This window comes from Danio rerio, chromosome 20 (assembly GCF_052040795.2).
Source record: "Danio rerio strain M-AB ecotype USA chromosome 20, GRCz13ab, whole genome shotgun sequence".
Lineage (NCBI taxonomy): Eukaryota > Metazoa > Chordata > Actinopteri > Cypriniformes > Danionidae > Danio > Danio rerio.
Window position 1 is genome coordinate 43,312,599 of NC_141040.1, and position 21,722 is coordinate 43,334,320.

The 21,722-nt window shown below is 36.4% G+C and overlaps 2 protein-coding genes and 1 long non-coding RNA gene across 10 annotated transcripts in view; 2 read left to right on the plus strand and 1 right to left on the minus strand.

The window, feature by feature from the left end:
* Nucleotides 1-2,836, plus strand: part of msraa (methionine sulfoxide reductase Aa) — a 141,798-nt gene extending 138,962 nt beyond the window's left edge. For 4 of the 5 annotated variants that reach the window (XM_087297877.1, XM_087297875.1, XM_087297876.1 and 1 more), the window contains one exon: nucleotides 2,542-2,836. In XM_087297877.1, the coding sequence (XP_087154003.1) occupies nucleotides 2,542-2,712 (171 nt within the window). In that variant the 3' untranslated portion in view covers nucleotides 2,713-2,836. 5 annotated transcript variants of the gene reach the window in all.
* A 1,924-nt stretch (nucleotides 2,837-4,760) lies between these two features.
* LOC141379412 (uncharacterized) lies at nucleotides 4,761-15,541 on the plus strand. 3 transcript variants are annotated; one of them, XR_015518811.1, is made up of 4 exons: nucleotides 4,761-5,184; nucleotides 8,711-8,784; nucleotides 8,876-8,989; nucleotides 15,195-15,541. It is a non-coding gene; the product is annotated as an uncharacterized LOC141379412 (long non-coding RNA). The 3 variants fall into 3 exon arrangements; XR_015518810.1 differs by lacking the exon at nucleotides 15,195-15,541 and adding an exon at nucleotides 9,059-9,536; XR_015518809.1 differs by lacking the exon at nucleotides 15,195-15,541 and having other exon boundaries at nucleotides 8,876-9,014.
* Nucleotides 10,146-21,722, minus strand: part of rcan2 (regulator of calcineurin 2) — a gene marked incomplete at its 3' end in the record, with an annotated part of 140,801 nt that continues 129,224 nt past the window's right edge. For both annotated transcript variants that reach the window (NM_001320228.2, NM_214819.3), the window contains 1 exon segment: nucleotides 10,146-12,939. In NM_001320228.2, the coding sequence (NP_001307157.1) occupies nucleotides 12,785-12,939 (155 nt within the window).

Genomic DNA, 21,722 nt, shown 5'->3' on the forward strand with positions numbered 1-21,722 from the left:
AACGAGTGCATATTTCCTAGTACAGAATTTATACTGTTTTATAGTTTTAACATATAGTCTACACTGTTATTTTCATGAACATTTGTTTTATAGATTAGAACAATACTATGTAATTTATGAAAAAATATATAATGCAAAGGATCTGAAATTTATGACATGAAAAAAGATTTAGCAAATATATATTAACAGCATTAAAGTTACACACTGAAAATATTATTCATTGGATTTATTTTTTTTTAAGGTAAATGGTTGCAAACAATTTATCGGGCTAAATTTAAACAAACAAATTAAATTGAACATTACTAAATTTAGTTTGTTTAAACTTGCGTAAATCTAATGAATATTTTTTTCCAATGTACAGTAAGTAAAATAAGCTAAATAAAATGAAAAAATGAAATTAAATAAAATTAAATAAAATGAAAAATAAATATATTGTATTAATATGTTAATATATCATATTTTTCTGCAGTGACTCTAAAAAGACTAAAAAGGTAGACTGCAGAAGGTAATCAGTTTCAGTGATCTCTTAGATTCAAAAAAGCCACAGTCTCCACTGCTGCCCGTCATCGACCCCAAACAATCAAAAATGACTGAGAGAGAAAGACAAACATGGCAGATCAATACAGACTCCTGCACGCACGCAGCGGCCATGTGGATGCTGCAGGGATCATTGAGCCTCAGGCATTAGGAGTGCAGGTCCTCATCCTTCCCATAATCCTCCTAACGGACTGTGCTGAACATCTGGAACGAGCAGTGAACATCTGCCCATTCTGAAACCCCCATTACCGCCTTTCTCTCTGGGTCTCTCAGTGGATTACTGTTTTTTAACAGACCTGCCATAAGTCTGGAAGAGAACACTGCACTTACAGATATTACTTATTAGTCAGTGCTATGCCAAAATTCATTTTGGCATATTCAGATATATTTGAATTTAAGTTGAATAATTTTGTGTGTTTAATTTACTGTGCATCCGGAAAGTATTCATAGAGCTTAAGTTTTTTTTTGTTTTGTTTTGTTTTTTTTTTACAATTTTTTTGTTACAGCCTTTAATCTTAATTAATTCAATCCAAAATGGATTAAATAAATTTATTTCCTCAGAATTTTACACACAATAACCTAGAATGACAATGTGAAAAAAAATTGTTTTTTAAATGGTTGCAAATTATTAAAAATAGAAAACCTGAAAAATCACATGTACATAAGTGTTCACAGTCTTTGCTCAATACTCTGTTGATGCACCTTTGGCAGCAATTACAGCCTCAAGTCCTTTTTATAATGATGCCACATGCTTGGCACACCTGTCTTATTGAATTTTTTTTCCATTCCTCTTTGTAGAACTTCTCAAGCTCTATCTGGTTGGATGGGAAGCTACAGTGTACAGCCATTTTCAGATCTCTCCATAGATGTTCACTAGGATCTATGTCTGGGCTCTGGCTGGGCCACTCAAGAACATTCACTGAGTTGTTGTGATGATATTGATAATTGATATTTTGGCGGTGTGCTTTGGGTCATTGTCCTGCTGGAAGATGAACCGTCACCCCAGTCTGAGGTCAAGAGCATCCGGAAGCAGGTTTTCATTCAGGATGTCTCTGCACATTGCTGTATTCATCTTTCCCTCTATCTTGACCAGTCTTCCAGTTCCTGCTGTTTAAAAACATCCCCACAGCATGATGCTGCCACTATTATGCATCACTATAGGGATGGTATTTGCCTGATAATAAGTGGTGCCTGGTTTTCTCCAAACGTAATGCCTGGCGTTCACTCCAAAGTGTTCAATTTTAGTCTCATCAGACCAGAAAATTTTGTTTCTTATGGTCTGAGAGTCCTTCAGATGCCTTTTGGAAAATTCCAGGCGGGGAGTGGCTTCTGTGTGGCCACTCTACTATACATGCCTGGTTTGTGGATTGCTGCACAGATGGTTGTCCTTCTGTAAGGTTCACCTCTCCCCTCAGAAGAACGCTGAAGCTCAGACAGAGTGGAGTGACCATCGGGTTATTGATCACCTTCCTGACTAAAGCCCTTCTCTCTTGATCACTCAGCTTAGATGGCCGGCCAGCTCTAGGAAGAGTCCTGTTGGTTGCAAACATCTTCCACTTATAGATGGTGGAGGCCACTGTGCTCATTAGAACTTTCAGAGCAGCAGAAATTTTCAGAGCAGCCTTGTGCCTCGAGACAATCCTGTCTCGGAGGTCCACAGACAATTCATTTGTCTTCATGCTTGGTTTGTGTGTACGACAAGCCCCACCTTCTTCTTGTGGGTGTGTTTAAGAATAATGTGTATCTAAATACACAACAAAATGCTTCCTAGGCAACGTGTTTCAGATAAACAAAAATGTAGACAGTGCACTTTAGTTGTCATCTGAAACGTGCAATGAAACGTACCCAGAGAAACATATTTTACGTTTTTGCAAAAATGTAGGCTTATAGGTACATATTTCTATTGTGCATGGACTGGTTAAAACATCAGTTATGGTATTATCGCAGATTATTAACATCTTACATCCCTACTGTATATTCATATGAATGGCCTTCTGTTTGCAGGTGCTGACCGAAGAAGGTTTTGGAGCCATTACCACAGAAATAACCATGGCCAAGGAGTTCTACTATGCAGAAGACTATCACCAGCAGTACCTCAGCAAGAACCCTGATGGCTACTGTGGACTGGGCGGCACCGGGGTCTCCTGTCCTATAGGGCTGAAGAGTAAACATTAGCACATTTGTCCTGTGGTGTGACAAAATTAAAGTTTATTACCTTGCCTTAACTAAAGCAATTACCACTGCAATACCCAGGCCTTTATATTCTTGTTGGATAGAAATAAAAATTGTGTAGCGCTTCTCTTTTGTTTGAGAGTGTAATTTAGTGATCATTGCAAGTGAAATTTTCTGTCTGCAGCATAACTCCTACTCACACTAAATTCTAGGCTTACAGTATGCTAGCTAGGTTGAATAAAATCAGCACACAATGTAAATATGACAAGATGCTGATGCCAGAAACTTGTAATATTGTCAGCTAAGTTCACAAACGTTTTTGAAGTAACTTATAAGGGTGCCTGATAACATAACTGCCTGCGCCTCAATGTGCACACTGTCCTCGCTAAACTATTGAATTGTGCAAATGTTATATACAGTTTAGATCAGAAAGCTGGATGTGCACTTTGACACGCAGGGATATTAATTGTTCACATGAGTTGTTCATAAGGAAGATTCATTCACCAACGAATCACTCCCTCCATTAGCATTAGAAGTAGAAGCAGGAGAAGGGGATGTGTTTCAGGACATGGATTATATCAAATTTAACAAGGAGGGTGACAATACATTTCCATGCACACAAACACACTCTTTGTCGAATCTTAGATATTTGTGTAAATGTTTACATATTTATGGCTCCAGATGGCCAGTCCCTGACTACACCTTGGTCCCATATTAGTTTTAAAGGAGTGCTACCCTGTACTAAAATGGCTCTATTGATGCATTCCTTCCAACAGACAATAACAGTGTAGGCGACATCAAATGTAAATATCTTTGACCATTCTTTACACAAATATTCTCTATAATATGTGATATGACCAAACATTAAATAAGATTTTCTCAGTTCAAATGAGTCAAATCGTGGACCCAGACACATTATTTTATACGTCACGACAAGCAAATTGGACTCGATTTAGGTTTTCATATAAACAGTGAGTATGGGAAGTATTGAGACCACCTTAAATTTTTCACTCTTTGCTATTTTGCTGCCATTTGCTAGTTATTTAAGTTATTTTTTCCCCTTTAATGCACAAACGGCACCTCATACCTAACCCTCCCGTTTTTCCCAGGATTCTCCTGTATTTTACAGTTCTATCCCGCTACAATCCCGTAAAGGCATTTTCCCGTATTTTCAATCTTTCTCTGAAGGGTGGCAATGAACATTAAAGAGCCAAGGCTATACGCAACCCATACCGCTGAACCACCAGGGGCCGCCCATTGCTCTTAAATGTGAGTCTGTTTTGTGCTTTCGCTTTGTTTAGACATGAAAACACTTTTAAATAAATATAATTCCCCAAGTGTCTTCTCCCCTTCATATTTAATCCTAAAAGCAGTCATATAGTGGTGCATAACTGTCAGCTGACACGCTCCATAGTGATAAATAGACGCTGTATCTGAAGCGGAGCGAAAGTCTGGGTTTTGGGTGCATGTTAAAACAGACATATACATATAATTAATGATAAAAATATCTAAAGATGTTGATCTTGGTGGGGTTTTTTTTTCAAACACAACTATATTTGTCCTATATGAGCATAAAAAATAAAACAAAAATAACAAATGCTTTTATAATGTTAGATGTGCATTTTTAAAGTGATGCGTTATTTAATGTAATCAAACAAAAAATAATCTAAATAAATAAGATATTCATTCGCTGCTCTTTAATTAATGAACATATTTAGTAATTTGGGATTTTAATTTGGGGGGTCGGGGGAGTCCCTTATTTTGGGCATACAACTATTTTCAAATCCCAGTGTTGGTATGCCTCATATTGACAGAAAAACAGAGGATTGTTGACAGTTTTGCAGATTTATTTAAAATAAGAACTGAAATATCACATGATCCTAAGCATTTAGACCCTTTGCTGTGACACTCAAATGTGTCCATTTCTTCTCATCATCCTTGAGACAGTTCTTCGACTCCATTTGAGTCCAGCTGTGTTTGATTATACTGATTGGACTTGATTAGCAAAGCCACACACCTGTCTATATAAAACCTTACAGCTTACAGTTCATGTCTTGCATATAAGGTTGTACCATAGGCAAATTCGTGTTTATGGCAGGCTGGATTGTGTGTTCACATTTGTGTGGTTGTTCTAGATCCATCTGTCTATTCCAATCGCATACATAGCTATTCATCCTTCCATCTGTCTGCTACCTATGTGTTTCCTTCCATCCCAGCCATGCAAACAAGTGCTCTCATCCCTTTCTAAAAGTGTCAGCGCATATTTCATCTCCTCAATTAAAGACTTGACTGCAATCCCACACAAACAAACACAGCCTCTAGCATTCACACGCAGCAGAATCTGTGGATGTTTTACAAGGAACACTGTGAAAAACTGGGGCCTTTGACAACCACACAAACAATTGCTCTGGAAACAAAATGGCCGCAGTATTGATCACTCTGAGGAAAGTCTGTAAAAATATGGACAAATATGAGGTAAGATGTATCTTAATTTATAGTTCATGGGTGTTTTACTTTGCTGCAGGTCTTTTTGTTGGCTAGATCCTGGAAACATATTAGCATTTTAGTACTTTCAGTTCCATTGTCATAAAGTCAGTGGGTGTTTTGAATTGGTTTTTGGTTAAATGCCTGAATTATGTTCTATGGTTAAAACAAGCTCAAGCTATTTTCACATTTTATTGATATTCCCTTCTATTTTGTCCTAAAAAATGCATATGCTAACAAGTGGACATGGTTTTGTCAATCAGAAATTGATAGGATCAATGTGGTTTTCTATTTGTGGATTTCATGCGAGTGACCGGTTGATCCCGCTCTCAGGGAAGGAAACATAATCAAAGAAAGACAATAGATATGTTTATTAATGGTGGAGAACTTGTTTCAACAATAATCTACAAAATTGTATGGATAAATTGTCTGTAATAAATACTGCAGTATTTTATGTAAAAATAAGTAGCCTACTACAAATTTAGATTTTATGGTGACTTTACAAAACCTCATTGTTTTGAGACTCAGCACAATTAATAGATTAAACTAAAATATAAAAGGATAATTCTGGAAAAAAAATATTAAGAGAAATCCAAACTCTGGAAAATGTGTCATTAAAAATAGAGTGAATGTGATTTTCTTCCAAAAAGTGAGTCAAAGGCATTTATCCTTCAAAGCAAAAAATAGGTATTTGGAAAAGCAATTGGTGTTTAGGAGGGTCTCTGGAGGCGCTGTGGGCATGTGTGGTTTTGGCTAATCCTCTGAGCAGGTGGCTACCGCTCCATGCACCTATTCCTGTGCCACACTCGGAGAGGGCCTCTCTGGGCAAGGCTGGCACTGGTGCTCAGGAACCTGGCCTGGCACAGCTTCTATCAGGCTGCTTTCTGCAATGCTGTGAAACAAGGACACTTGGTGACGCACAAACTTTGGCCCTGGAACCTGGGACTGGAACATACACTATTTACTTGGACTAGCCAAGATGACTTGGGTCACAAATGTTTTTACTTTACTAGTTTAAAATGCAATCACTGGGTTATTGCTGAATACAATGCACTGATATAAAACCTCGTATGTAAATAAGATCCTCAATCCTAGTGTCTTATTTTAAAATTGCTCCTTTAACAGTGTATTTCTCACATTGAATAGTTAGCAGATGGTAACACTGCCATCTCATGGTGGATGGTGAAACTAAAGGCCTATTTGCAGAGAGGTCATTTCAACCGACTGCACTACGTATTCTTCTCAATGCCATCCGATTATTTTGATCTTGAGCTAGATAGTGTCAGAAAATTATTGTACTTTTAATATACATAGCCTTTTTTCTTAAATTTACTATATTGGAGGGCAGATTATTAAAATATAGCATAATGTCATACTAATATAAAACAGTGACGCGAAGTAGGATTACTTATTTAAGACAATATTAAGACACGAAACGTTCAAATAAAACGTTTTAGTAATTTGCATGTTAGTTGTCAGTGAGTTGTTGACTTGAGAGTCGCTCGGAATGATTCGGTCCTGATTGTGAAAAGATTCGGTTCATTCACAGGCGAATGATAGCTCGCTATGACGTCGTTCAAGGTTCAGTTCTCTAAAGTTTGGATGTTCAATCTCATTTCGACTCAGATACAAAAGACGTTGTTTTACAAAGGTATTGTAACATTATTTGTTTGTAATAACGAATGTTTAGTCCACCAAACTTCTACAAATTAAATGGCAAACCACTCTCAAACCGTTCTTGCAAAGACTAACGTAAAAATGTAGTTATAGCAATGCTCCTGACTAACGTTAGCCTTTAGACGAGATGGCCTAACATTAGTTAGGGCCCGCGGTCCGAAGTTGGCCCATTGTAACTTTTGATATGAAGGAGAGGGTTGGTGTGTTTTAATGCTGAGGTACAAAAAAGTTCATTAAAATTAAATGTTTCGATTAAATGTTGTAAATGAATCTGATTTTGAAAAATGTAAATACTGTCACTTAATGGACAGACGACTATGCAGAAGACGTAAGCAAATAAAGGCAAAAACTAGTTTTAAAACTAATTTCTGTTATAAATGAGATTTTTACTTAAGTTTTACGTAAGTTTATGTTAAAATGTTGAAAAACATCATGCAATATTAGTTAATGTAAAGCAATGTTTTATAGTTATGTTAAAATTTTAAGTTTTATTAAATAAGTTTGGAAATTACCCATGGCAATTATATTTACTTCCGGCCTACTAGCCTCAATCAAGTTTGGATTTTGGCCTTTCATAAGAAAAGGTTTGGGCACCCCTGCTTTAGACCATTTCAATGTGGTCATGTCATTGGCCCATGAACATTTCGTGCTTGTTATCAAACTATTTTATAACTGTAACGAGGCATTTTAGTCATAAGTTAAAGTCAAAACATATAACATTATTTATTTACAGGAAATACGTTGGGACATTTGTTTTTGTTTACATCCCTCAAAATGGTCTTTAAGTAAGTCTGAATTTAATGTAAATATCTGTAGATGAAGAAACAGAGGTTAAAAAAACATTTTAAAAACACCATGATATGGGTTAATCGTAGTAAATATTATACGGAGACCCTGCTGAAGTAGGAAATTGGTTGGTTGGCTGGTTTTAGCTGGTCGACCTGCCTGGTTTTAGAGGGGTTTTGGCCATTTAAGCTGGACATTCAGTAGCTGGTTTTGGTTGGGCTCTTAGCCTGGATAGGCTGGTCATGGTGGTTTTAGCTGGTCATCACCCAGCCTAACCAGTTAAGACCAGGCTGGTCGACCAGCTAACCAGCCTAGGCTATCTTAAGCTGTTTTTTTTTCAGTAGGGAAGTTTTTTGTTTTAGCTTAATATCTTTAATGGACCAATCGAGTCTAACCGCAGCTGACCTGTTCTGATACTTAAACTTCCTAGACTACTATTGTTACTTCATTTTTTAGATTTCAAGAGGTAAATGTTTAATTCATTTTTACCTTCATAATGCAGCATTGTTATAAAATTAGTCAGTTAACTTATCAAAATATGAGTGAACTATCTATCTATCTTCTATCAACCATTACAAGTCATCAGACGACTACAGTTTTAAAACCAACTTTTTTTTAATACTAACAAAGAATCATCTCAACTACTTGTACATGGCTACCATGAATATTTGTACAAAAATGCAGTAAAAATATTATTGATTAATATATACAGATATGTCTCCTTAGTGTCGGCAGGCAGGACGCACATGTAGATGACAAGAACACCAATGGTCTTGCACGAGTATACACAATACAGAGATATTGTTTCCCAACATCAGTGACACTAACTCCAGATCAAAGACTTTTAAGAACAGAGATAATATCATGTCTTCAGGAGTACATGAAAAAAATCAAATCAAAGGAAATACAGTTACTGAATGATACTGCGTACAGTCGTGTGAAGAAGAAAGTGCAATACAGAACAATACAAAAAAAAAATCTTAAATTACATGACATTAAGGAAGGCTGGCAGCGTGTGAGACTGCGATTTATAGATTTTTTTCTCAAACGTTAGGAGAGAATTTGGGAAGAGCTGACTGGCCAAGCAGGCGATAATGAATTGGAAGGGAAAGTCCAAGGCAGTGGATGGTTGGTATTGGTTTTGTTATATTGCTCTCGTCCCATTGGTTTGCACATTTATCATACTGATGTGTTCTGATCCTATACTTCTTGTCTTCAGAGACGCAGACCAGAGTGTGCACTGCTAACCTTTGCGAGCGCTAAATCAAATAAGGCTTGAGGCTGCGGTAGCATCTGTGTGTCACGAAGCAGACGGCGATGTCAGATAAGAGCAGTAAGTGTACCCTGTTTCCAGAACAGCGAAGGAGTCAGGATGGGGTGTGTTACTTCTACATTCTTTCAGGCTAATGGACACAGACTGGCAAACCAACAGCATTTATACCAAGGAACAATCCAGGTATTTTAAGAAACACAGAATATGAGGAGCTGTGACTCCCACCCTTAAAAAGTCATAAACACTGAACAACAGACATTTAAGCCTGATAATCTCCTTACATTTACAACACACTCATACAATAATACTTCAACATAGGGTGCTAGTCAGGCATCACAGTAATGACACATCACAGTGCTGATGTACTGTCCGGAATGGGTGACATTTTATGGTCTTGGAAGAAATATTATAACTTGACTAACCGTATACCGTGACTAACTTTTTTTGTGGACTATTCGGCTTATATAGTGCTTTTGTGACTCAAACTTACAGATATGGTTTGTGCATGCCTTCATGTACTTTGGATATTTTCTTTTAAGTTAAATAATCCGTAAATTAGTTCAGGCACACCACAAAGCTATTGATTAAATAAGAAAGTTTGACATCACTCTCTTTAATATTTGCTTTTGTAACTAATAGCACTTGGAAGATCTGTCTCAGTAGCATCATTTGCGTTTTGTTTGACATGATTCGAATTGATCTGAGGTGCGTTTCCGAAAACCATCGTTAGCCAACTAAGGTCTCAAGTTCTGTCGTTACAAACCTAGTTTGTTGATTTGACGTTTCCCAAATCCATCATTCCAACGAACATTCGCAAACTGTGTGGCAAACTTGTGTTTCCAACTACACCTCTAGAGCTGTAGTTGGAAGCATAGTTTCCAGGCTGTGTTCTACTCCCAGTTATCCCCCTATGGCCTATTCATTTAGAACGTGCTAACATTTAAACTTGGAATGATTTAAAAAAGCATTAAAGTCATCTCTCATATGTGTAATTTGCTTTCAAGGTATTTTCACAGTTCTTTATATAGACAATTTCGCTCCCTTCGTAGTGCACTTTGAAAACATTTATGCCATTTGGAATCCAGCCGTAGCTTATGACGAAAGACATCATAACATAACATACATAACATCTCCAAATCTTGTGAAAACAAAAATATATAGCATACGTTAATCGTTTTAATTTGTAGTATTTTTTTTTTTTATGACGAAACATATCTGTATTGTAATTGACATTGGCCTGTTGGTAGAACATTTCATGCAGTGGTTTGAATGTGTCAAATTATAAAAGAAGGAAAGCTGCATCCCAAATTACACACTATGCTCTTATCCTTTATATACTTATGCTCTTACACACTCAACAGCATAGTATATGTATGTAGTTTCGTCCCAAATGGAACACTAATGGGTTTTTTACTAAGCAGAAATTCAACCCGTTTCCCTGATGACATTTGACGGTTGCCAAATCAGTGAAATAAATGACCAAACTATCAAATAATACCTGTCATGAGTGTAACCGCATTCACCTTAGGGAGGCGCTGTAATCACTTTAGTAGGAGAATTTTGCTTTCACAATCCAAAATAAATAAATTCAACACGAGCGCCCGAAAGCTTCACAGCTTCCGCTACGTGAGCAAAGCATTGGCCGTTGAGTGCGTGAAGTGTCCAACATTACACACTTTATTTTACTGGTTAAGCAGGTGCATCATCCGGGTATTTAAAGTGCACTTATTGTTTTTTAGAGTTTTCCGTTTGAACACACTACTTACACTATTTATACTATAAAATGGCGTAGAATAGTCTGTAAATATGCGATTTGGGACGCACCTAAAATCCTTAATGATAATAATAACAATAATAATTATTTAATAATATTATTATTATTAAGATTACAAAAAATATTTTCTTATTTAATGGCCTACTGTAAATTACAACTATTAGTCTAACGACGTCTATGATTTATGTTTAAGAAAAGAAAATGGCAAATTCTCAGTAATATTTGTAAAGGAAGCATTGGCCCTATATGTGCTGTTTACATATATTTCAAATAATATGGAAAGCAGGTGCATGTTTTTACCAAAACTAATATTGGATTATTTTTTAATGCATGTGCGTGTAAAACAATATATTTTGCACAAAAAAGTATGGATTTTTTCTCTAAATAAGTTGTTACTCCACTTCGTTTGCAGTGGTCACCAAACTTGTTCCTGGAGGGCCGGTGTCCTGCAGGTTTTACCTCCAACCCTAATCAAACACACCTGAACAAGCTAATCAAGGTCTTACTTGGTATACTTAAAACATCCAGGCAGGTGTGTTGAGGCAAGTTGGAGCTAAACCCTGAAGGGACACTGGCCCTCCAGGACCGAGATTGGTGACCCCAGAGCGCCATTATGGACATTTTATGGGTAACCCTTTACAATAAGGTTCATTAGTTAATGCATTTACTAACATGAACTAATCATGAACAACACATGTACAGCATTAATTAATCATAATTGAACATTTACTAATGCATTATTAACATCCAAGTCCATGCTTGTTAACATTAGTTAATGCACCATGAGTTACCATGAACTAACAATGAACAACTGTATTTTCATTAAGTAACGTTAACTAACATGAACAAATACAGAAGTAAATGTATTGTTCATTGTTTGTTCATGTTAGTAAATGCATTAATTAACATTAACTAATGAACCTTCTTGTAAAGTGTGACCGTTTTATGTTATAACAAACATGGTTCAATCAATGGATCTGCGACAAAGCAGCTACGGTTTTGGGAAACACTCGTCATTACATCGTTCTTTTCCCAAACGATGTGTTGTACTATGATAGCTCAGCCACGAGTTATGTCATTGTTTGGGAAACGCACCCCTGTGCGAATGAAGTCTCAAACTATGTATTTGGACACCTATGTTAGGTTCTAGAAAACAAGTAACCATGCATATTACAGATTTCATTAAATGACATCTGATTCCCCGTAGATGTCATTTATTCTGCAATGGGATCCTATAAATAAAATCTATTTTCGGTTTCCAGGCATAAAGGACTAAGCACTACAACAACAACAAAAGATTCACATTGAGGAAGCAACAAATTAAAATGTGCATGGGTTTATGGTCAAAATCAGCTTCAGCTTGTCGTCCGGAAAAGCTTCATTGTTGTTTTTTTTGTTTTTTGTAAGAACACTGTTGGCTGGACACAGACAATTACACACAGCAGGAAATTAAACTCAAAATGTACAGTTTGCTACCAGAACATGCACTGGCCTGAAGGGAACAATCCTTTTTTTTGCTACGCACAAGTCTGTCGTTTGCCAAATTAGGGTTATCTGACAGAAATTTGTTAGGCAATTTATATTTCTAAGGTTGCCACATGCAGCGCTGGTGTTTAGCCACATTTAGTGGCTAGCATGCCCTTATGAAGAATGTACTGATATTAATGGCTTGCTGGGTACACATGGGACATAGCTGTGTGGTGCAAGAGCAAAGCCAATAGGCACCTCTGACACTACAATGTGCCACGGCCCAGGAGCCAATCAGAGATGTGTGTGAGAGCAGGGATGGGTACATGCTGCCTCTAAGTGGTGATCAGATGGTATTACAACAGAGTGGGATTGGGAAAGAGGGACAGAGAGCGGCCATATTTAACATAGAGTATTGCCAACATAAAAACAAAACAAATTGTGTGACAGCACATTGAGGATTTGTATACATGTGTGTGTGCTGAGCGAGAACCACAGATCAGAGTCCCTCAGACCCTGGTTGTGTTTGACAAGGTTCTGAAGGGTGGCAGAGGTCCCGTGAAGGAGATGGTGGAGGGTACAAATCCCCCTGACTCTGTGTGGAGCTGTAGAGTTCAGTGTGAGACTGGCAGGTCTGGACGTCGGGTCTGGATTATTTTTGGTTTAGGGTTGTTCTTTGGTTCCTCCTCCTCATCCGTGTCGCTGTCACAGACGTGGACCACCACACTGGGCGTAGACTCTGTGCCCGCATGGAGCTCGAACTTCTCACCTGTATGTGTAGAAGACAAAAATCTGTCATCTTGAGAATATGTACAGTAAATACATTTCTAAACATAATAATAGTTTAAATAACTCACTTTTAATAACTGATTACTTTTATCTTTCCCATGATTACAGTAAATAATATTTTACTAGATATTTTTCAAGATAATAGTATTCAGTTTAAAGGGCATATTAAAGGCTTAAATAGATTGTTAATTACACAAGTCAGGGTAATAAGGGAAGTCATTGTATAATGATGGTTTGTTCTGTAGACCATCAAAAATATATAGCTTAAGGGGGCTAATAATATTAGCCTTAAAATGGCTTTTAAAAAATTTAAAACTGCTTTTATTCTAGCCGCAATAAAACAAATAAGACTTTTTTTCCCAGAAGAAAAAATATTATCAGCCAATTGATTTATTTTATCTTTGCCATAATGACAGTAAATAATATTAATTCATTCATTTTCTTGTTGGCTTAGTCCCTTTATTAATCCTGACTAGATATTTTTCAAGACACTTCTATACAGCTTGAAGTGATATCTAAAGGCTTAACTACGTTAATTAATTTAACTAGGCAGGTTAGGGTAATTTATTGAATAACGGTGGTTTGTTCTGTAGACTATTGAAAAAAAGCTAAATTAAAGGCACTATTAATATTGACTCTAAAATGGTTTTTAAAAAATTAAAAACTGCTTTTATTATAGCCGAAATAAAACAAAATAAAACTTTCTATAGAAGAAAAAATATCTTACATACTATGAAAAATTCCTTGTTCTGTTAAAAATCATTTAGGCATTATTTTAAAAAAGAAAAAAAATTCAAAGGGGGGCTAATAATTCACCTGTATGTGTATTTACAAAATATATCTATATCCTGATATTTTGTATATATAAACTTAAGCAAGCTTACTTAAGACTTAAGCCTAGTTTAATAACATTTTCTTGTTTCACTTTAATGATAGATTTAACATTGTGTTTTAGTTTTGGCTTTGAAATTATTTTTAATAAACAATTCAGTAATATGATATCTACAGTATAAGGTGTTTTTAAATATTTAAGAGAGAATGCTGAACCAAGCTTAATCATTTTAACTACCTTAATATTAAGAAATATTCAAATTGTATATAATTGTTTTATCCTTTTATTGAAAAAAAGAATACTGATATATTTATCAAATGTTGCCAAAAGAGTATTGTTATATATTTTAAGCTATTGTACCAAGTGAGGAAAAGCAACGTCTCACGGTGTATATATATGTTGTGTGTGTGTGCGCGCGCGCGCGCGTGTGAGTGAGTAAGGGTAAACCATTATGGTTTTGCAAATACAATGTTTAAGAGGGATAGTTCACCCAAATGTTCTCTCCATCTACTTTTCATTTTAAAACATGTTTGAGTTTCTTTCTTCTGCGGAACAACAAAGAAGGTATACTGAATAATGCTATAAAACTAGAAGCTTTTATATGAAATATTAAATATAATCTATATGATATTGAATAGGTGGTTCATTCTGCTGTGGTGACACCCTGATAATCGGGGATTGAGCCATAGGAAAACTAATGAATTAATATTAAATACTCTTCCTGGAGTATTTTATTTTTTTTTGTTCTTAATATGGATGTGAATGGCTGCTGGTTTCCAATATTCTTCAATTATCTTGTTTTGTTTTGAACAGAAGAAATTCATAAAAGCTTGAAAACACTTGAGAATGAGTAAATGTAGAGAAAATTATTTTTTTGTATAAACTATGGCTTTAACGTCAATTTTAGTGATGGATTTAAATACATTTACATTTCCAGAGATTTGCATGTTTTATTTGCTCTAAAAGATTGCATTACCATTTGTTTACCGTATCCAAATTGTCAGCATTGAACAGGAATCCTCCTTTCTTTAAACAAAAAGGAATGCAGCATTATATCATCATTCCCCCTGCAGTACTTACAATCAGACCTAGAGGTCTCTCTCTCTCTTTCTAGATCTCAACATTAGAAGAGTCAGGCTATTTTAGGTTGACCATAATTGTGGTTTTGCCAGAGAAAACAGGCAATGATCCATAGCATTACAATCGTTAAACTTACACACAAAAACCACTGGGGAACAATGTTCTATATGCAATGCTGAAAATCCCTCTAAGACAACCAGAATAGTCTTTCACCTAGAAATCCACAGAGCCCGTCAGTCAGAGCAGTCTGGAGGGGTTTCCTCATTGCAGGTAATTAAAACCTTCACAAGAGATAATCTGCTTTCCTACATCTGTTGCACAAGGTCCGGATGAAGGTAAACATCTGAAATGTGCTGGACGAATGTGCTGCATGCCGTGTAGGATGAAACAAAGCAGGGAGCTAAATCAAAGTTTACCACTGTGCCTTTGGGCGGCGTGAGTGTGCAGTGTATTGTGGTCACCCAGAGGATCCAGCACACTCTAAAGGCCCTCTTATCTTTTTTTTTTTTTCTCTTCCCTTTCTAGAAGTCTCTGGCTTCCACTGTCTGCCTGTAGTATCTTTGTTTATTTCTTGTGTGTCCAAACTTTTGATCATCTCACTGTTTTGACCAAATTCCTCAAATCAGAAACGCATCATGTTTTATTCATACAATAAACATACATTCAAACTATTTGCTATACAGTGGGTCAAATACGTATTGAACTTCCATAGGTGCTGTTGAAAGTTACACCATGTTAGTGAAAAAACAAATAATCCATACATACAAAGAAAGTAAAAATAGTTTAGAAATTAAGTTGTATGTAATGAAATGACAAAGGAAGAATGTATTGAACACATGAAGAAAGTGAGGTGTAAAAAGGCATGGAAAGCCCAGACAGCAGCTGAAATCTCTCAGTAGCTAGGAAGTAACCCTGCCTCTCATTAGTGTAAATGAATATAAGCTGCTTCAGTGCTGTGTGATTTGTAGTAGAAATTCAGCTCGATTATCCGTATCGTAGCTTCTTACAGCTAAAATTTAGTGAGTGTTAATTAAAAAAGAAACTGAAAAGATATTAACCTACTCCAACATTTATTCAAAATTGTTTTTAAATATACAAATTTTTCTCTAGAGCTAACCAAAAGAACAAATGAAATGACTTTACCTTTCTGTAAACAAGTCAAATGAGAGAGCTTATTATACAAGCAAAAAATTATTATTAAAAATACAGAACACTCAGCAAGCTAACATGGTTGATAAGAGTTTTTCTGCAGCTTTTATTGTCTAAAAACAATATAGATGCTACACAAAATATCATTCAAAGTACAGCTGTGGTACTGCTAAATGGCTTGGGACTGAAGTGTATATCTCCTATTGGGTATTTATATGAGGTTTCTAAATCCCTCTTTGGTCAATGCATTAAAATATAATTAAAAAATTTCATATAGTGTAACAGACACAAACCACTCTGAAATTGTATTTTTGCTGTTGCTTGCTGCTAGATTGAGTGTCACTAGTAATACTTTCAGTTGACTTTTTAGCAAGACGCTGCTCGTATGGCAGCAACAAATTACCTGTTTTTGTTTGGTGTCTGTGATTTTGAAACCAAAATATTGACATGTTACCAACATGCTGTTTTTCTTTGATATTAGTTCGTCTGTTAATGCTTCTGAAGCAACAGATTCATCATCCCACTTGTCTGCGCTTTCCTGTTAGTTTTTTTATTGTGGGCATTCTGCATAGTTTGGTTGAACCATTCTGATTTGACAGAACAAAAGTGTGTGCATTTAATTTAATAATAAATCTGTCACACACAGATGGCAGTTACACATTTGCTCTGGGTGGGGGAAATAAAATAAAACATATATATTCCGTATCGCAACCTCTTGCAATTTAGCTAATCACAACGTTTTAAATTGCGATTCGATTTTGATTAATTGCATAGCCTTACTTAAGTCCAACATCTACATAACCTGATGAGGAAGAAAAAACTAGGGTGGACATTTCAACAAGACAAGGGCTGTCTCTAAATATGCGTTCTTCAGTGATTTTGTGTCTTCGTGTAATGTCATCATTAACTGCCAAAGTTAAGTTTCAGTACTCAAGAACGCACGTTCAGAGGACATGTGAAAGCTCCCGGATGTGTTCTTGATATCGACAAAGCATCGATGTAGACTCGCTCTAGAAGTCCCAGAAGTCATTGCCACTGGATGTAGGAAGTGCAGCATTTTATATAGATTTGTTATTAAAGTTCAGAGATATAACTTATTTCAGGAGTTTCCCTAATGAAACAGTGAATATAAACATTACCATGACAATCTTAATAAAAGATATAAACCCATTAAGGGTGTTTATTTGCAAAATTTGTCATTAAAATCGGTTTTATTTATATTTTGCAATGCATATTTGTAAGGTTTTTATGCATAGTAAATATTTTGAAATGGGGGGGGGGGCAATAAATTGTTGTATGAATGCTGTAATGTTTAAATAATTATTCATTAAAAACATGTGAAGGTGATGTGACCATCAGGAAGAACGCAGCATCTCATTTCTCACAGGACACGTTCTCTGTTCTCGCGGTCTCCCGAATTCGTTCTTCCGAGGTGACCGGGCAAGAACGCAAGTTCATTCTCTGCTTTCTTAGAATTAAGAAACAGCCAAGGAAACCCAATCACAGCCAAGCTGCTAGAATGGCCAGCCAATCACCTGACCTGAATCCAACAGAAAATATGAACTAATGATCAGAGTTTATAGACTGTACTCACAGAATATCAAGATTTTTGACTGAGAATCACAAAATTGAAAAATCTGAGCAATACATGCAACTCATACGAGATGCATCTTGAAGCTGTCCTTACAAAAAAAGCCTTTTTTACAAAGGTATTAAATAAATTTCAGTAGTTCATTACGTTTTCCTTGTGTCATCCCAGTATTATTACACATAATTTCTGAAAAAAAAAGGTTTATTTGTATGTTTGGAGTTTTACCAAAAACAGATGCAGTTTTATATCAGCAACCCCTTTAAGAAATAGATTTTCCAGGAAAAACCTTGATGTGTTCAATGCTTATTTCACCGGTTGTATGTTCTGACAAATTTACAATCCCACACATTCCTCTCCTGCAATGCCTCCTGAGGGCTCGGCTCCTCTGTGAAACCTGGGCATGACGTCAATGCTGCATACTGACGTCAAGGGTCAGACAGTCGAGGAGAGAATCAAGCTCATTACCACAGAGACCAAACCTTAACTTCATCCGCAAACCCTACAGGAGAATAAAACCACAAGGTTGTGCTGTGTTACTTCGCTGTCCCTCATAAAGCAGAAAACGAGGCTTTATTAAAACGGCAGTGATCTCATTGGCATGCGGAGCACATCTCTCCAGCTCCATCCTCTGATTTGTGCATGACAGGCGTGCACCAGCTGAGAAAGAGAGAGGTGCTGTGAAAGTGTGTCCGCCGAAAGGCCAGATGGATTTTGTCCGGTTAGTGTAGCTTCAGTGGGCCAGCACAGGGAAACGATGTGGGGTATTTTTAGAGCATTCTTTGGAAAGAGGGGGCAAAACGCTCCACTTCTCTTCATCCTTTTAAAGTCCTCCTCTCCAAAAGCACAAATGACAATTTCTGCATTCCTTAGCAACCGTCCCCAAAAATAAACCCCTTTCTCTTGATTGAGAAAGATTAACCCTTTGTAGAGCAAACGGCACACGGGCAGGATCCTACAAGGAAACCGAACCATTCTGATAAGCGCAGCTGCAGACTGAATAACAGCCAGTGAATGGATAATGACTCGACGCAAATTGCCGTGTATTTGGTGTCAGCCATCTGCCACTGTGATTGAACATACCCTCAAATACATAGTAAAAAAAGTGAGGAGCTGTGCTGGAGAGTGCTTTAATCTATTGACATTATGGTTGTTTCAAACCTCCTCAGTTGTACTGAAACCTTTCAGAGTGTTGGTAAGCGTTTCACACATCAGCAGGAACAAATGTGCACATTCTAACTTCAGCTTGTCACTTTGTATGGCACAAACTGAAAACTCACCATTTTTCTACATTTACACAGTTTAAAGGTGCTGCGTGTAAGTTTTTGACTCTTCTAAAGAATAAAAATAACAATATGTTTGCAGATATTTCAGAAAGCAAAAGTGAACATTCTTGTTTATCTGAAAAACAATGCTGAAGTCAGACATTCTGCTATGAAAATGTCTGTTTCGTGCCAGAACGCTGTCTTTGTTTTGGTTCTTTTAACCAACCCACTGCCACTTCAACCAATTATATTTCAGCACAATGGGTTTTGCCTTGTTGTAAAACATCGCATTTCATTGATTCATTCATTCAGAAAGACTCTTAAAGCTTGCGTCCATAACCGAAATGTGACCTCGGATGGACAGTACTGTAGCAGCCCCGAAACGAGACTCAGGTCAGAGCTCCACATGAGGTTATCAATTAGCAAATAGTTACTGTATATTACAATATTATAAACATAAACATTAGGTGAGCAGGTTACATTGTAATCCTGCATCCTAACAACATGCTTTGTTACGAGATTTTCAGTGTTACTGGTCCTCAATCTGGCAACCTGCGCTGCGTTTGTTTTTGATCCAGGAATGCAATACCTAGTTCAACCACTGAGTGTCCATTTTACATACTGCACTTTTAACACCTACATTACAAGATGAGGAAGAGCAAGACAAACCCCAAACACAGCCACACTGGTTTCAGAAAAAAAAACAGCTAGAATGGTCTCCTGATCTGAACCCAATAAAAGTAAATATAAAATACATTTATATTTTGTATTATTTTGTATATAAGAATGTTATTTTGAGTTTATTTGCAGAAAATGGTCAATCTAAAATATTTAATTCATTCAGACCTTTTGTATATCCAAATAATTACTTGACATGATTTAACATAGTACATTATTTGATAAAACATTTGATTATTTCATATTTTACTGAAAATATCTAAAAAAAAAAACTTTTCTATGAATAAGTGACCTAATTGATAATATTGTTATTTGAAATATGGAAGACAATTTAAATAGACACATTATAAACTAAATCACACTCAGAACATGTACTTAAATCCAGAGAATTGCTAGCTTTGAGTTTAGAAGTTCATGCACTCGCTAAAATAACTTTTTTTGTGTCAACCATGTTTAATGCCATTATATTCTAACTCATATTTTAACGCTCTTATACTATTTACAAACAGTAATTAAGTTTGAATATTCACAACTAAATAATAATTTCTTAATTTATCTGTGACTTGGTGAAAAGGATGACATGTTCTCCAGAATATACATGCTTAAAACGAAAATATTTGTTTTTCTTTGTTCACTGGGCCCTCCCTGAACAATGAGGTCCAATACCCTTATTTTAAACAAACAATTGTGGATGACAATACTTAAAAATATCCATTCAAATAGAGACGTACAGTATACAGTACAGCATGGGTCTGAGGCTGCGTTTACACTATTTTTAAACAGCATTTAGCAATGAAAACGCTTACTGGGCATACACATGTTTTACAAGCATTTGGTCACATGAGAAGGGCTTGATGAATTGGGGAACAATATGCAACAATGAATTGTTTTCAAAAGTCTGTGGTTCATTCTGTCTAAACTGAAATTGATCACCGGCATTTTCAAAACATTTCGTTTTTGCAGGTCGAAGATAACAGATTGGTGTGAATGCCAGGCTTAACTAAACCATAACTAAATGTATGCATTTTAATATGAAAACACTAATATAAACTGCATCTGAAGCATACACTTCAGGTCAAATTTACACCATATGTCAGTAAAAACAAAGTAATCCATTCATACAAAGAAAACAAAATGAAGTTGTTTTCTTTAGTAAAATGACACCATGCAAGGAAAAAGTATTGAACATGAAGAAAGAGAGGTGTAAAAAGGCATGGAAAGTCCAGACAGCATCTAAAATCTCTCATTAATTAGAAAGTAACCCTGCCTCTCATCTGTGTTTATGAACATTAGCTGTTTCAGTCCAACATATACATTAACAGATGAGAAAAAATGACAGCAGGGTGGAGATTTCACCTATAATAAAGCTGCTAGAATGGCCAGCCAATCACCTGATCTTAATCCAATAGAAACTATAAACTAGAGATCCGAGTTTATAGATGATACTGACAGAACATCAAGATTTTTATACTAAGAAAAACTGCAATGCTTGAGACTCCATTCTCCATACAAGCTGCATCTCGAAGCAGTCATTACAAAATAAAGCCTATAATACAAAGTATTAAATACATTTCAGCAGTTCAGTATCTTCTCCTTGTGTGATTCCATTATTATGACACACAAAGTAATTTCTGAATTTAATTGTATGTTTGGATTTTTACCACACTCTCCAGAGCAAGCTCACAGGTGTCCATTACCATGTTCATGTGCTTTCTGGAGCTAAAATAACCCTTTCAGGGCCCTGCACGCTCCACATGCCTGGCTCATGTCTGTTATCTAAAGCATCCACAGATGCAGGAGGAATATTTCATTAAGTAGTTTTGCTTTCTCAGGGTGAAGCGGCTGGGTATGCACCTTGTAAACATACCAGGGAACAACAAAAGCATTTTATTTTAATGAGCTGGAGTGTGTGTGTGTGTGTGTGTGTGTGTGTGTGTGTGTGTGTGTGTGTGTGTGTGTGTGTGTGTGTGTGTGTTGTTGTACAGTACAATTTCAGTGCTAGCCATGTGGAAACGCAAACGCTCCGACACAAACGTATATGGAAACACACGCTTAACAATGGAAAAAAGCTTCCTTCCACAACAACCACAATCATTATTGCCATCCGACAGCAGTCTAACGCAGTCAAGGTGCCCGAGCTGAATGGGCTGTTTGTTTAGTTTGCCACATGG